Here is a 17000-nt window from a genome sequence, read left to right as displayed (position 1 = left end):
GAGATACAAAAGGAGCACTTAAAGATGATAAAGTCATTGCGGAGAAACTAACTGAATTCTTTGCTTCAGTATTCACGGCTGAGGATTAGGTTAGGGAGATTCCCAAACCTGAGCAGGGCCGCCCAGAGGATTCAGGGGGCCTGGGGCAAAGCGGGGGAGCTGCGGCCAGGGCCGGCTTTAGGCACCACGGGGCTAATTTAACAACAACTAATCAAGAAAAAGTAATTGGAGTCATCGTGGATAGGTCTCTGAAGACGTCCATGCAGTGTGCAGCTGCAGTCAAAAAGGCAAACAGGATGTTAGGAATCATTAAAAAAGGGATAGAGAATAAGACGGAGAATATCTTATTGCCCTTATATAAATCCATGGTACACCCACATCTTGAATACTGTGTACAGATGTGGTCTCCTCATCTCAAAAAAGATATACTGGCATTAGAAAAAGTTCAGAAAAGGGCAACTAAAATGATTAGGGGTTTGGAACGGGTCCCATATGAGGAGAGATTAAAGAGGCTAGGACTTTTCAGCTTGGAAAAGAGGAGACTGGGGGGGGAATATGATAGAGGTATATAAAATCATGAGTGGTGTGGAGAAAGTGAGTAAGGAAAAGTTATTCACTTGTTCCCATAATATAAGAACAAGGGGCCACCAAATGAAATTAATAGGCAGCAGGTTTAAAACAAATAAAAGGAAGTTCTTCTTCACACAGCGCACAGTCAACCTGTGGAACTCCTTGCCTGAGGAGGTTGTGAAGGCTAGGACTATAACAGGGTTTAAAAGAGAACTAGATAAATTCATGGAGGTTAAGTCCATTAATGGCTATTAGCCAGGATGGGTAAGGAATGGTGTCCCTAGCCTCCGTTTGTCAGAGGGTGGAGATGGATGGCAGGAGAGAGGTCACTTGATCATTACCTGTTAGGTTCACTCCCTCTGGGGCACCTGGCATTGGCCACTGTTGGAAGACAGGATACTGGGCTGGATGGACCTTTGGTCTGACCCAGTATGGCCATTCTTATGTTCTTATGTATGTAAGCTCTACTGGAGTCTAAAAGCAATCTAGGATTTTTGATTGATTTATTTTAAAAGGGTATACAAACAGTTAAAAAAGCTCCTTACTTAGATTGTACTGTGAATAGTTCTTTAATCTAGCTAGCATGGTTAATAGTGAAGACATGGCAGCAAGGACTTCACTGCATGCTAACAACCCAAGTACATACCCAGAGTTCCTGATGGGCTTGTACTGGGGCAGCTAGCCTGTGCTGAAATGTGTGCTGCCACGCCTTCATTACTACAGTAGAACCTCAGAGTTATGAGTTCTTTCAAAAGTTTACAACTGAACATTAACTTAATACAGCTTTGTAACTTTACTATGCAGAAGAAAAATGCTGCTTTTAACCATCTTTAAACGATATAAGCAGAGAAATAGTTTCCTTACCTGGTCAAATCTTCTTTTAAAACTTTCCCTTTATTTTTTTTAGTAATTTACGTTTAACACAGTACTATATTGTATTTGCCTTTTTTTTCCGTCTCTGCTGCTGCCTGATTGTGTACTTCCGCTTCCATATGAGGTGTGCGGTTGACCGGTCAGTTCATAACTCTGGTGTTCGTAACTCTGAAGTTGTACTGTACTGTTACCTGTACTAAGTAGATTAGAGCTAGCATGAGTATGCCTACCTGTTCTCCAAGCCCACCTTCATTTGCTAAGTGGATATGTCATTAGATAGAAGCTCCACCCTACTACTAATTTCATTGGAAGATTTTATTATAATGTCCTTTGCCCAGTCAATGGGAAACTTATTGTAGATTCCAATTCCTGCATAATTTACATCAGAAGTGCATTCTGACTGATATGTTAAAATAATGAGGGACATGCCTCTGATTGATACTTGGCCCCTTCCGGGCGGTCCGAAGCCAGGGCTGGCCGCCTTCCCGGCAGTCCGGGGCCGGGGAGGCCAGGGCCGCCCGCCTTCCTGGCAGTCTGGGGCCGGCCACCTTCTTGGCGCTGGGGCCACGTGCCGCCCACCTTTGCGCGCCCTCCCGGTGCTCCTTTGGGGTTGAGGGCTTAACCACAGGACTGGGCCAGTGGCTGCGGTGGGGGTGGGGGCGTCTCTGCGCTCTGCTGGGGGGTGTGGCTCTGGGCTCCGGTGTGGGTGGAAGGGGTGCGGGCTGGGGACTAGCCTCCCCCAGCCGGTGGTTCATACACCGCCCATGACCTTCTCATAATTCCTTCAAAGTCTCTCTCCTAAAAATCATGCCCTGTCAAATTACAAATGGATTGGCTTTGGTTTGGCAAATATAAGAAATGGAAGGAGAAAATCAGGCTTATGACTTAAGCCTTGTTTCACAAATAGCTATGGAGAGGCTAAGCTCTTTCTGTAATATGGTTCAGTAAAGATATTCTATTCTGAAGAGTTCTCCTTACAGAGGAACCTAGTATCAAACAGACCTTCATTTTCACTCCAGTAATGGTCTCACTAATGCTGTATAGGGAGATAGTATCACCTCCCTATGTGATGTTCCCATTGCTTATAAACCAAGGATTGTGCTAGCTCACTTGGCCACAGCACTGCACTGGCAGATCATGTTCAACTGGTTATCCATCATGATCCCTAAGGCCTTTTAAAAGTCACTGCATTCCAGGATACGGTCCCCCATCCTGTAAGTATGACCTACATTCTTTGTTCCTAGATATATGACCTTGCATTTGGCTCCATTTGAACTTGTGTTTTAGTAAGCTCAGTTTAACAAGTGATCCAGATCTCTCTGTATAACTGACGATGGGTTAATTACCACTCCACCAATTTTTGTGTCACCTGGAAACTTTATCAGCACTGACTTTATAGATATTGAATAGCATTAGAACAAGAACAGATCTTTGTAGAACTCCACTAGAAACACTCCATAGAATGATTATTTTCCTATTTTTGAGATCTATGTTACCCAGTTTTTAATCTATTTAATATATTACATCAATTTTGTACAGTGCTAATTTTTTAAAAAGTTCATGCAGTGCTAAATCAAATACCTATTTTCCATAGGACCATGCTGATTGACATAAAGGATTGCAGCACAATTAATCATCCTCGTATATCTTTCCAGTAAATATTTAATGAATGTTCAGATCCTTTGGAAGTATGCAGCTAATTAATGCAGCTAGCGCATATAATATGTCGCTAACTAATGACTGGTATGTAACTTCATCAAATCCTGCTAGGTATCACTAAAAAATCTTCAATGATAAACAAATATCTTGTATAAGTTACATAGGAGATATAATACATGCTCTAGCTGTGCCTTAAGTTACAAACCTGCTTTGTGAAAATTGGTTAAAGTCATCCTGAAGTTCATATTTGTGCAGAATTTCTCCAATTAGGTAGCCAGTAGAAAATTCTTGTGGGAATGATTTTGGATCTGGGTTAAAAAACAAGCAACAGCAACAAAATACAAATTACCATATGAATAATATTAGAGATCATTACAGAATGTGTATAACATCAGAGACTTATACTTAATTTTTAGTTCAACTCATTATTGCTCTTATAAAATCTTTACACTGTAAATTAACTTTAAAGTTTTGTTAATTAAATGACTATATTAAAATAACTTTAGGATTAGAAATGGTCTTCAAGTAGCCAGTACTTATGTTGTATAACTCTACTAAGAGCCAAATTCCATAATCTACTCCATCATCTAAAATCTAAATTTCAATATCAAAAGGTAAATTACACTGTTATAACTATTTACATTTGGCTCAAAATTAAAATTTTGCAAAACCAATACTTGACAGGTTACAGTTACTAACTCTTCTGCTACTAAAACACACACAGAAACAAAACCAGCCAGTAAATATGTTCTAATATGCCTGATTTTCAGTAAGGGATGTCTCTCTCATTATAGAATAGATGCTTCTCTAAAGTCAATAATTCAAACAGCAGGAATTGCTGTATAAACATAAATTCAGGTACTTTCTATCCTCAAGTCCTTATTAATTGATAGAATTGAAATTTTTCGTGGCCCCTGAGTCCACAGGAATCTAGGGAAGAATCATCACCATTTTTTTCACAAAAGTTATTTTCGAGATTTTTTAAAGGGATTATGTTGTAATTGTTTGTGTGGAAAAAGTAAAATCCACAGCTGGTTTTAGCCCTTTATTTGGGTCTGAGGAAAGAGGGTGAATTCACTTATAGATCAGCCAGAGCTATCATGTAGTACTACTACTGCCACTGGCATTACCTCAAGGTCAGTAACTCTCATATATGGCATGTGGCATCTGCAGGAAGGTACATGAATACATCTATAGGTAAATCAAAATTCAGACGTGTATGGAAGAGAATTAGGGCGACGGTATTTTCAGTTGAAAGTAGTTATTACAGAGAGTGCACAAAGCCTACTCCAGGTATAGCGAGTATATGAATAATACCAACGTGCCAACAACCCGACTGCCATCCCAGCAGCAGAACCCTCCTGCTACTCCCACCTTACCCAGTCACCACAGTCCCAAACTTGCCTGCAGACGCCAAGACAACCTCACCCGTCTCCCGGCAGGGCCGGCTCTAGGATTTTTGCCGCCCAAAGCAAAAACAATTTTGGCCGCCCCCCCCCATTTTTTAATTACCTCACCCCCGGCCCCGCCTCAACTCCGTCCCTTCCCCAAATCCCCAGCCCTGCCTCCTCCCCCCAGGCTCTCAAGCCTAGGAGGGAGGGGGAGAAGCGGCGCCCGCGCCACGGCCACTCGGAGTCTCCCCCTCCCTCCCAGGCTCTCAAGCCTGGGAGAGACGGGGAGCAGCGGCGCGCGAATCAGCTGTTTCGCGTGCCGCGGCCGTTCGGGATCTCCCCCTCCCTCCCTCCCAGGCTCTCAAACCTGGGAGGGAGGAGTAGCGGCGGGCGTATCAGCTGTTTCGCACGCCGTGGCACGCGAGCGGCAGCAGCAGCGGAGGTGAGCTAGGGCGGCCGGGGCACATTTTTAGGGGTGGCATTCTGGCGCCGGCCAGGCCGGCCCTAAAAATGTGCCGCCCCAAGCACCAGCTTGTTTTGCTGGTGCCTAGAGCCGGCCCTGTCTCCCGGACGCCAAAGTCTCCCCAAAAGTGACTCTCACCCACGGCACATCGAAAGTCGAGCAGGGAACCCACCCATCTCTCTAGCTGCACATTGATACTGAGGCCGTCTTGCTGTGGCGCAGGCCGAGGGGGCATCCCCCGGTGCACTGCCCTCTGGGACTCCCCTTCGGGCAGCAACTCGGAAGCCCTTACACCGTACGTAACGCCCTAACGAAGAATTGCCCGGGGGCTCCTATCCACCGGCCCCTGCGAACAGACACACCTGAGGGGAACCCCTAGAGGTGCCTAGGCACACGGTGGTCTGTGGGCACCCCCGGGCCCTGCCTCCCCAGCTGCGGCACCGTCCCCTATGGGGCACCAGCCCCCCGTATCCTTAACAAGCTGCCCAGGACCCAGGTGTCGGAGCCCCTGACTCACCCACGGTCCGGGAGAGCTTCACCTCCCGGTTCAGCCACTCGCACAGAATGTTCGACATGGCAGCCGCAGGCAAACCCCACTCACACGGGCCCGGTTCCGCGTCCTGTTACCATGGTGACATGTAGGCAGCATCTAACGCATGCGCTGTGGCGGGGCTTCGGGCTACGTAGCGGGACCAGGTGTGCCTTGTGAACGGCGCATGCGCAGTGGAATAGCTACGCTGCAGGGGGGGCGGGGAGAATGGCTTCTACTGAGCGCATGCGTCCACAGCGGGGGTGAGCGTGAACTGTTTTGTGTTGGCCCCGTTTGGTGCTGGCGCATGCGTAGTGCAGTAAGCAGCGGTCTCTGGTGGGTACTGTAATTGTGTCGCTCAGTGTTGAACGGGAGGCAGCTTGGGGCGGGGCAAGCCGTGGGAGGAGAGTCCGCACGGAGAAGCAGGGGGCTTGGTGTGAGGTTAGGGGAGCTGGACCATAGGCCAACGCGACCAAGGCGCTTGTGGGGGAAGGGCTGCGTTGAGAGGGGAATGGGAGGGATGCCCCAGTGCTGGGGGCTTTAGTGTGGGAGACGGGTGCAAAGCCCAGATGGGGGGGCAGGGACGTTGAGGCTCTTGTGGGAGAATTTGAACAGGGGGAGGATGAAGCTTTTGTGGGAGGATAAGGGGAAAAGGCCCCACCAGCGGCTCAGGGTCTCCCCTGTAGGGAGACGAGGCGTTGGGAGTAGAGGGTGCTGCACAGGAGCGGGAACAAAGTCCTTGGGGATGTTTGACAGCTATAGCCCTGGGCCCCAATTCTGCATGGTTGCAGCATCCAGGCTATAGAGATGTAGTTGTTCCTGAGGGTAGGGTCTGTATTTTATTGTGCTGTGTACAGTGCCAAGCACAATGGCTCTGGGTCAGGAAGGGTACCATTTACATTGCAATAGCTCTCAAATGCCCCAGTCAAGTTACTGATCAAGTATAAATAACACCACTACCAGTTTGTACCACATAGTGATTCCAAAGATGGAAAACCACTGAAAGATTGTGTCTTCATCTAAAATGTGTCAATTTTCATGGGCTATGGATCCAATCCAGAGGTGATATTTATAGAGTATAAATTCAACACTGGTGAGTAAGCACAAGTGAATATAAAATCATGTAACATTTATAAAGGTGATGGGGAGGAGAAGGGGCGCAGTGGCTTAGGACTGTAAATGGAAAAGCAGACTGCAGGAGGACTAGAGAGAAAGAGTAGGACAGATCTGGCTATCTTACACATTCTTATAACTTGTTGGTTAACTTTCCTAGCCTTTCATCCTCAGAAGAAGTTATGTATGACATGTACTTATTAATACTTAGGGTTTGTCTATACAGCTTTTTGGACCAACCCTCCCAGCCTGAGTCAGCAGACTTGAGCTATCATGGCTTGCGTTAATGCTCTAAATATAGCTGTATAGACCGCGCTAAAAGTTGGGGCTCTGGATGGAGATTGTGCTTTGAAGCTAGCTACCTTGGTAGCTACTTGGGCCAAAGGGGCAACGATATTGTGATGATGGAAATTAAGAAATCATAGAATCAGTATCTTATGGGCCTCTTGTTTGTGAGGTGGGCAAATCAGGTATATAAAGCCATAAAAACCCTGCATGGGTTGGCACATAGGGCCTCTAGATCCACAGGTGTGGGCAAACTACAGCCTAGGGGCTGTAGCTGGCCCTCCAGATGTTTTAATCTGGCCCTCGAGCTCCTGCTGGGGAGCAGGGTCCAGGGCTTGCCCTGCTCCGGCACTTCAGCCAGGGAGCGGGGTCAGGGGCTTGCCCCACTCTGTGTGGCTCCTGGAAGTAGCAGCATGTCCCCCCCCCCGGCTCCTATGTGTAGGGGCAGCTGGGGGCTTCGCACACTGCCCCCGCCCCAAGCGCCTGCGAACAGGGCAGCGTGCAGAGCCGCCTGGCTGTGCCTCCACGTAGGAGCCGGAGGGGGACATGCTGCTGCTTCTGGGAGCTGCTTGAGGTAAGCGCCACCCAGAGCCTGCACCCCTGACCGTCACCCATGCCCCAACCCCAGCCCTGATCCCTCTCCTACCCTCTGAACCCCTTGGTCCCAGCCTGGAACACCCTCCTGCACCCCCAACCCCTCATCCCCAGCCCCACCCCAGAGCTTGCACCCCCAGCTGGAGCCCTCATCCCGCCCTGCACCCCAACCCTCCGCCCCAGCCCGGAGCCCCCTCCTGAACTCCTCATTTCTGGCCCCACCCCAGAGCCTGCACCCCAACCCCCAATTTCGTGAGCATTCATGGCCTGCCATACAATTTCCATACCCAGATGTGGCCCTCGGGCCAAAATGTTTGCCCACCCCTGCCTTAGTACTTGAGCTTAAGAAGTAACTGTTAATTGGTAGCAGTGTTAAGATGGCCACTCACACATTTTTGAATACTGGACATTCCAGTACTTTCTGGAACGTCATGTCCCGTCCCCCCTCCCCCCCCCCCCGTTGCGTGACCTCGTGCACATGGTGCATGGGAGGTCATGCTGGAGGGGGTGGAGTGGCATGCTTTTAAAAATGGCATCCCCTGACCAATACTGGACAAAACCACATTCAATTTTGTTCCAGGATCAGACCGGGGACAAACATCTCAAAAAGAGGACTTTCCGGTTTATTCCTGGATGAATGGCCTCCCTAAGCAATAGTAGTTTATCATCTATATGGACCAGTCATCAGAGGGGTGACCTGATATGCTCTGCCAGTGAGTTACAGAGCTACTTGTTAGACAGCAGTAGAATGCTGTGATTTAGGATTCCACGGTTATTTTCTTGCCTCTAATAAGGCGTTGTTTAGAGAGCAATGGTTAGACCATTCTTTAGAGCAGGGGAAACAGGACTCTTGAGTGTTATTTTTTGTTAATGATGCTTTGTGTTTACTTAAAGCTTGTTTGCCTGTCTCAAAGTGCTGTGTGGGGATGGCTGTACAGGGATTTCCCTGTTTTACTGACATCCTAGCAAGCACATAGATTTAGGAATTCACTCAGTCACTGTGATGAGTTCCCTGAAGTCTGAGTAGTTAATCCCTCCCTGTTAATGAGGAGGTGAAGTTGAGCCATGAGGCAAACTCCAGAGCAGCAAATGGGAATTTTAGAAGGCATAGCTGCAGATCCTTGTGATTGGAGGCAGAAGGATTTTGTGAGTGGGTGTTTGGTCTGTTTATTGTTTTTTTGTTGGTTCTCTGTGAGAGTTGTGTGGCTAGGCTGAACAGGACCATTGAGACAGGTCTGTTTGTGGCTCAGTGGGGCTGGCACGCTTGGATCTTTGAACAGACTCAGTGTCTGAAGTCTCTGAAAGTTAATCTCTCCATGATAACTAGGGGTGAAGACTAGCACTGAGGCTTAGTATATGACAGTTAACAGGCAAACAGGAGTGGCTGATTGCAGTTTCAGAGGGAGTTTAAAAAGTGAGCATGGTTCCATCTGTTTTAGGTACGGCTCCTCATCAAGTAGCGGATATGGATGATGAGGAAACAGTTGCTTTTACGTGCCTTGGAAGTGCTGTGTTTCTCTTTCTGCTGGAAGACAGAAGAGATTGCTGGTGCATTAAGTGCAAGCTGGCAAACATATTGGTCTGGAAGCACAATCTTTAATTCTATGTAGTATTTGAGAAAATGAAGACTTATTGGACAACCAAATTTGGAAATCATTGCCACACACATCAAAAGGGCTTCATGGGGAACTGGAAAGAATAAAAATCAAAGAAGTGGACTTGCAATTTATGACAAAGAGGGAAAGGAGAACCAGCAGTCATTCAGCCTGGTTAGAGGTATTAACATGATTAGCAAGTCAACTACTGAAGAACCTGTCTCTGGAGGAAAGAAACAGAAACCTATGGGTGTCACTTCTGATGCTTGCTGAACTGCAAGAACATGCAACTACCAAGAAAGGCTCTTCAACCATCCTGAGAAGTCTACCAATCGTCATTGCTAACTCCATATAAAGAAGAATGGACAGAGAATTCTGTAAGGGACACAAGGACCATAGGAAGGTGTGCTGTTTCTGTGAAGTGAAAATATGAGATGTAACTGCATAGTTGGATGGGATTCTGAAGTTGTCTGGCAAGTGTCCACTGGTGATGGTACACATTGGAACCAATGACTTGGCATCATGTGGAACTTTACAGACTATAGAAGACTTTAGGAACCTTGGAAACGAGCTGAAGAAGAGGAAAGTCCTAGTAATATTCTTGGAGGTCCTTCTTGTCCCACGAGAGAGATAAAGGAGAAGACAGAAAATAGTGGACGTAAACGTTTGACTGATGTGAAGCTGAAGGTTTTGGTTCTGTGGGACATTGGGTCACATTCCAATGGGGGAGGATGCTATATAAACAAGGTTGCCTCCATCTCACAAGTGGGGGTGGGAGCTAATCTCCACCAGAAACAAGCTGGAGCAAGCAGGATGGGGTTAAACTAACAACACAAGGGGAGAGTGCTTAGAATCCAAATGCAGTACAAACTCAAACTCAGTGTGTCACAGACAAATTGATGTGATATGACCAAGAATCTGAAGAGAAGAAATGTTTCAAATGTTTATATACCAATGCTAGGTAACAAGAAAGAGTTGGCGATTCTTATTGATCCTGAGAAATTTTATAACAGGCATTACTGAAAACCTGGTGGGAATATTCACATGATTGGAATTTTAAAATTGCTAGTTATAACCTATTTAGGAAGGATAGAGTGAGTAAAAGATGTATGTATGCAGTGGGTAAGGGTGTCTACATTAAAGACACTATTACCTGTTATAGAGTTATTAATAACTTAAAACCACAGGATCTTGAATGCATGTGGATCAATGTGCTAACTGGGAAAGCCTAAGAATAGGCGCTGGTGGGGGTTCTGTTCCAGACCATCAAATTAAACCAAAGAACAGGATGAGTTACTCCTTAAGCACTGTCTGTAATGTGTGGAAAGAAAAATTGTGGTATTATGGGAGATTTCAGTTTGGGAGATCTTTGCAGGAGATCTCAAGCACCCAGCAATATAACATCATTAGAGTTTCTAAAAATTACATATGATGCTTTTCTAAGACAATGGTATTGCACCTAACACAAAGGAGCTCTATTTTGGGCCTCATTATGATGTATAAAGATGAATTCATCATGGGATTGTAAGGGCTTCTTTACACCGTACACTAGTCTGCACCAGAGAGGTGTTAAATCTTAGTGTGCACTAATGGATTGCACACTAACTGGCCTGTGTGGTCCGTGCTGGCGTGCACTAAAAGTTCCCTAGTCCCTACGTTAATGTGCACTAAGGAACTTTTATTGTGCACCAGCAGAGATTACATGGGCCAATTAGTATGTGACATGGAAGTGCTCAATATCATTTACATCCCTGTAGAGCAGACCAGAGTACTGGTAGACAAACTTTGAGTTTGTGGTTGCCTAGGGACCAGTGAGCATTATCTGATTACATTCAAGATGGGCAAATAGAAGATAGTCCCAACTAGTAATGTATGTACTTGGTCTTTCAAAAGGGCTAACTTTCAGAAATGAGGAGGAAATTGGGAGGAAAAATTTAGGAATGTGGATGAAAATTGGGAGCTCTTAAAGAAGAGTTTAATTAGATAACCAAAAAGCCACAATTCTGCAATCAAGAAAGAAGACAATTTTGGCTAAAACCCCATCCTGATTCAATGGTGATGTGAAAGCAGCAATTAAAAATAAAAAAGCAATATATAAAAAATGGGAGGGGAGATAGAGAACAATCAATATAAGTAGAGTCCTGCACGGGTACAAAATTTGTATCCACATCCTATATGTGATCTGCAGGTGGATATCTGCGGTTTTGGTGGGCTCTAAATATAAGTTAGAAGCTAAACCAGGGGTGGGCAAACTTTTTGGGCTGAGGGCCACATCTGGGTGGGGAAATTGTATGCAGGGCCAGGGCAGGGGGTTGGGGTGCGGGAGGGAGTGCAGGGTGTGGGAGGGGGTGCGCTGTGCAGGAAGGGTCTCAGGGCAAGGGATTGGGGCAGAGGAGGGGTGCGGAGTGTATGAGGGGGCTCAGGGCAAGGGTGCAGGAGGGGTACGGACTGCGGGAGGGGGCTCAGGGCAGGGGCTTGGGGTGCAGGAGAGCTTGGGGTGTGGCAGGGGGTTGGGGTGCACAGGGGTGCAGGGTGCAGCAGGGAGCTCAAGGAAGGGGGCTGGGGTGCAGGAGGCGTGCAGGGTGTATGAGGAGGCTCAGGACAGGGAGTTGGGCGGGTGCTGGAGGGGTTTGGGCTCCAGCCTGGTGCCGCTTACCTAAAGTGGCTCCGGGGTGGCAGCGTCGCGCACCGGGGCCAGGGCAAGCTCCCTGCAGCTCCTGGAAGCGCTGCGGCCCTTGGGGAATGGGGGGCAGAGGACTCTGCGTGCGCTGCCCTTGCCGTGCCTCCAGGTACCTCCCCCGAAGCTCCCATTGGCCGCGGTTCCCCGTTCCCACCCAATGGGAGCTGCGGGGGCGGCGGTGCCTGGAGGCAAGGGCACCACACGGAGCCCTCTGCCCCCCCACCCCCACCCGGAGGCTGCAGGGATGTGGTGCCAGCCACTTCTTAGTGGCGCGGGGCCCATGGCACCATGGGGCGCAATCCCGCTGGCTGGATCCAAAGCCCCGAGGGGCCTGATCTGGCCCGCGGGCCGTAGTTTGCCCACCCCTGCGCTAAACAGTGTAGAAGGTTGATAAGGGAAGCTGAAGACATCAGGGAAAAAAATTCATGGTTGGCAGGGCTAAGGACAATAAGGAGTTTAAGTATATTAGGAACAAAAGGACTCCAGTCAACAGTATAGGCCAGTTATTAGATGGAGATGGTAAATTGTTAATTATGATGCAGAAGAGGCAGAAGTGTTGAATAAATATTTCTGTTCTGTATTTGGGAAAAAGCAGGATGATGTACTTGTGTAATATGAGGATGATCATGTACTTACCAGTCCTTTAGTAAGTGAGAAGGAGGTTAGACAACATTTACTGGGGATAACATTTTTAAATCGGCAGGCCTGGATAACTTGCATCCAAGAGTCCTAAAAGAGTTGGTTTCAGAGTAGCAGCCGTGTTAGTCTGTAGCCGCAAAAAGAACAGGAGTACTTGTGGCACCTTAGAGACTAACAAATTTATTAGTCTCTAAGGTGCCACAAGTACTCCTGTTCTTTTTTTCTAAAAGAGTTGGGTGAAGAGGTTCTGGCCTATTGATGTTAATTTTAAATCAGTTTTGGAATACTGAGGAAATTCTAGTAGACTGGAAGAATTGTGCCAGTATTCACAAAAGGCAATGTGAACGGCAGTTGGGACATCTGACCTGATTAGCCTGACACCAGGCCTAGGTAAAATAATGCAGAAGCAGATACGGGATTCAACTGGTAAAGAATTAAAGGATAGTTAATGCCAGTTAAACATGGTTTTATGGAAAATAAGTCTTGTCAAACAAGCCAGATTTCATTCTTTGAGATTGATCTACCACAATGTAACATACTTCAAAAATCTGCTATGATGATACAAATAATAGTACTGTACAATTTCAGTAAAGTACATGTTAAATGGATTAAGACTTGGCTGACAGATCTCACAAAGTAGTTGTCAATGGGCAATGGTTATTGAATGGCAGTGTTTCTTGTGGTGTTCTGCGGGGATCAAGGCATGGCCCCATGCTATTCAACATTTTTATCAATGATCTGGAAGTAAACAGAAAATCACTGCTGATAAAATATGCAGGTGACACAAAGAATAGTGGAGTGTTAACTATGAATGAGGATAAGTCAGTTGTACAGCGTGATCTGGATCACTTGGTAACCTGTGTTTTAATACAGCCAAAGATAAAGTTACAAATATAGGAATGCAGGCCAGACCTACAGAATGGAGACTGTATCCTGGAAAAGGATTTAGGGTATATCTGTGCTGCAATGAGAAACCCACAGCTGGCCCATGACCGCTGACTTGGGCTTGCGGGGCTCGGGTTAAGGGGCTGTTTAACTGCAGTGTAGATGTTCAGACTTGGGCTGGATGTCAGGCTCTGGGATCCTCCCTCCTTGCGGAGTACTAGGGCTTGGGTTCCAGCCCGAGCTTGAATATCAACACTACAATTAAACAGCCCCATAGACCGAGCCCTGTAAGCCTGAGTCAGCTGACACAGGCCAGCTGAGAGTGTTTATTTGCAGTATGGACATACCCTTAGTGGGCCTAGTGGACACACAATTGAACATTAGCTCCCAGTGCAGTGCCATGTGATGTTTTGATGTATAAACAAGGGAGTAGTTAGTAGAAGCAGGGATGTGATTTTTACCTCTGTATAAAGCACTGGCTAAATGCATGACCATGCACTTTTCACTATTAAATTTCATCCTATTACTATTACTCCAGTTTACATGGTCATCCAGATCTTCCTGTAGGATATCCTGGTCCTTCTCTGTATCGGCAATACCTCCCAGCTTTGTCTCATCCGCAAACTTTATTAACACATTTCCCACTTTCCCAAGGTCAGTAATAAAAAGATTAAATAAGATTGGTCCCAAAACCGATCCCTGAGGAACTCCACTAGTAACCTCCCTCCAGCCTGACAGTTCATCTTTCAGTACAGCCCGTTGTAGTTTCCCCTTTAACCAGTTCCTTATCCACCTTTCAATTTTCATATTGATCCCCATCTTTTCCAATTTAGCTAATAATTCCCCATGTGGAACCATATCAAATGTCTTACTGAAATTGAGGTAAATTAGATCAACTGCGTTTCCTTTGTCTAAAAACTCTGTTACCTTCTCAAAGAAGGAGATCAGGTTGGTTTGGTACAATCTACTTTTTGTAAAACTATGTTGTATTTTGTCCCAATTACCATTGACATCAATGACCTTAACTACTTTCTCCTTCAAAATTTTTTCCAAGACCTTGCATACTACAGATGTCAAACTAACAGGCCTGTAGTTACCCGGATCACTTTTTTTCCCTTTCTTAAAAATAGGAACTATGTTAGCAATTCTCTAGTCATACGGTACAACCCCTGAGTTTACAGATTCATTAAAAATTCTTGCTAATGGGCTTGCAAGTTCATATGCCAGTTCCTTTGATATTCTTGTATGAAGATTATCTGGGCCCCCCGATTTAGTCCCATTAAGCTGTTTGAGTTTGGCTTCTACCTTGGTAATATCTACCTCCATATCCTCATTCCCATTTGTCAGCCTACGATATCCCGAAGCTCCTCATTAAAGACCGAGGCAAAGTATTTGTTTAGATATCACTGCTCTACAGCCAAAATGCTTCTGAAATAAATGTAGTCAAACTTTACTAATTCTGGGTCACTGAGAACGAAAATGATGCTTAAAATTGTTGATTGGCTCTAGTTTTCAAGATATGCTATTGGGTCAGTATATACGACCCTTGACTTGGGAATGGCGGAGGATAAGTGAGTTATAAAGGGAAGGGATCTCAATTTAAACCAGAAATGACTAAAATACATCTTTGACTGGATCTATGAATAAATCTATGACTGGGTTTGGACAGTACTTGCTTTTTAGGCAAAACAACGAATGATGCAATCTGAAGCTGGTATTGCGTCATACATGATATGAATTGCATCATGTTATTCCTAGAAGTCATGGATGATGCAATCATAACGAAGCTTACATCACTCTGCTGAACAATTTGCCCTATATCAGCTCTAGAAATCATACAGTGTTGTGCTCTCTTATTTGTCAGTGTTTGATTTTGCAAAGGGACACCTTTCTGTTTAGCCAACGTGAGCAGAGATGCCTCGTACTTGTGTGAACAGTGCAGATAACTTCTGCTATGTTTGTGGTGAAGTGACTTTTGCATCACAAAAGTGCAGTATAACCACTATGGTTAAGAAAGCCTATCACCTTTATTTTGGCTGCAAAATTGGAGATCAGGACAAGAGGTGGGCCCCACACATATGCTGCAACACTTGTGCAACAAATCTTCGCCAGTGGTTGAATAGGAAAAGGAAATCTATGCCTTTTGCAGTGCCAATGATTTAGAGAGAGCCAACAGATCATACCAGCAATTGTTACTTCTGCATGGTGCCTCCAGTTGGGAAAGGTGTGTCAAAGAAGAAAAAGTGGACTGTGCATTATCCAAACATTCCATCAGCTATACGCCCAGTACCCCACGGAGAAGGATTGCCGGTTCCTGATGCACCAGAATCATTCTCACTTGAGTCAGACGAGGAAGAGGAAGAGGATGAAACTTCTGGTCCTGAACCATCAATGTCACAGGACCCGCATTTTCTCCCATCCTCCTCCTCTGAACCACACCTCATAACACAAGGTGAACTGAATGACCTTGTCAGGGATTTGGAACTACCCAAGAGTAAGGCAGAGCTGTTGGGCTCCAGACTACAGCAGTGGAATCTCCTGGCAGGTGATGTTAGGGTTTCCATGTTCCGTGACCGTCAAAAGGATCTTGTCCCATTCTTCTTCATGGAAGGTGATCTTGTAGCCTGCAACAACATCGATGGTGTGATGGCAGCCCTCAACATCGTTCACGATCCAGATGAGTGGAGACTGTTCATTGATTCATCGAAGATGAGTTTTAAAGCTGTTTTACTGCATAATGGCAATGTTTTGCCATCAATTCCAGTTGGTCATGCAGTCCATATGGAGGAAACCTATAACAACATGAAACAACTTTTGAGGTGCATAAACTATGACCAACATCAGTGGCAGCTTTGTGGCGATTTGAAGGTTGTTGCTCTCTTGCTTGGTCTGCGGACTGGATACACAAAGTACTGCTGTTTTCTCTGCGAATGGGATAGTCGTGCGAGAGATTCCCACTACATCAAGAAAGAATGGCCACTCCGACAGTCATTGGAGCCTGGGAGGAAAAGTGTTCAGCATCCACCACTTGTTGAATCAAGGAAGAGTTTGTTACCACCCTTACACATCAAGCTCGGTCTGATGAAGAACTTTGTCAAGGCCATTGACAAAACACAAGCAGCTTTCAAGTACCTCCGTGGAAAATTTCCAAGGTTAAGTGAAGCTAAGATAAAGGAAGGTGTCTTTGTTGGTCCTCAGATTCGTGAACTTCTTCGAGATGATGCATTTGACCATGCACTGCGTGGCAAGGAAAAGACAGCATGGAAAGCCTTCCAGGTAGTGGCAATCAATTTTCTCGGAAACAACAAGGCAGACAACTACAGGTTGTTGGTGGAAAACCTCCTCAAGGCATACAAAAGCCTTGGTTGCAACATGTCACTAAAGATACATTTTTTGCACTCTCATCTAGATTTTTTTCCACCGAACTGCGGAGCAGTGAGCGACGAGCACGGCGAGCGATTTCACCAGGACATTGCAACAATGGAGAAACGCTATCAGGGCAAATGGAGCCCATCAATGCTTGCAGACTATTGCTGGACAGTGACAAGAGATGCTCCATTTAATGAATACAAGAGACAAGCCAAGAAGCGCCGAGTAGACACTGAATAGGACTAAACTATGTACATAATATTTTTTTGCCTTTTGTTTCATAATAAATTTTATTTATATAACCCTTTTGCTGATTTTTAAAGTCTTACATAAACAGGACAGGTGAAATATTATC

General features: G+C 45.9%; 1 protein-coding gene across 1 annotated transcript in view; it reads right to left on the bottom strand.

The window, feature by feature from the left end:
• SPEF2 (sperm flagellar 2) overlaps nucleotides 1-5531 on the bottom strand; it is a 109509-nt gene extending 103978 nt beyond the window's left edge. Inside the window, exons 1-2 of the mRNA XM_065406801.1 lie at nucleotides 5474-5531; nucleotides 3308-3410 (exon numbers count right to left, since the gene is read on the bottom strand). Of these exons, the coding sequence (XP_065262873.1) occupies nucleotides 3308-3410; nucleotides 5474-5531 (161 nt within the window). The remainder of the gene's footprint in view (nucleotides 1-3307; nucleotides 3411-5473) is intronic.
• Nucleotides 5532-17000: the final 11469 nt, after the last annotated feature.

Source organism: Emys orbicularis, chromosome 6 (genome assembly GCF_028017835.1).
Source record: "Emys orbicularis isolate rEmyOrb1 chromosome 6, rEmyOrb1.hap1, whole genome shotgun sequence".
NCBI classification, from domain to species: domain Eukaryota; kingdom Metazoa; phylum Chordata; order Testudines; family Emydidae; genus Emys; species Emys orbicularis.
Note: the sequence above shows the minus strand (reverse complement) of the source record. Positions and strands in the feature narration are given on the sequence as shown.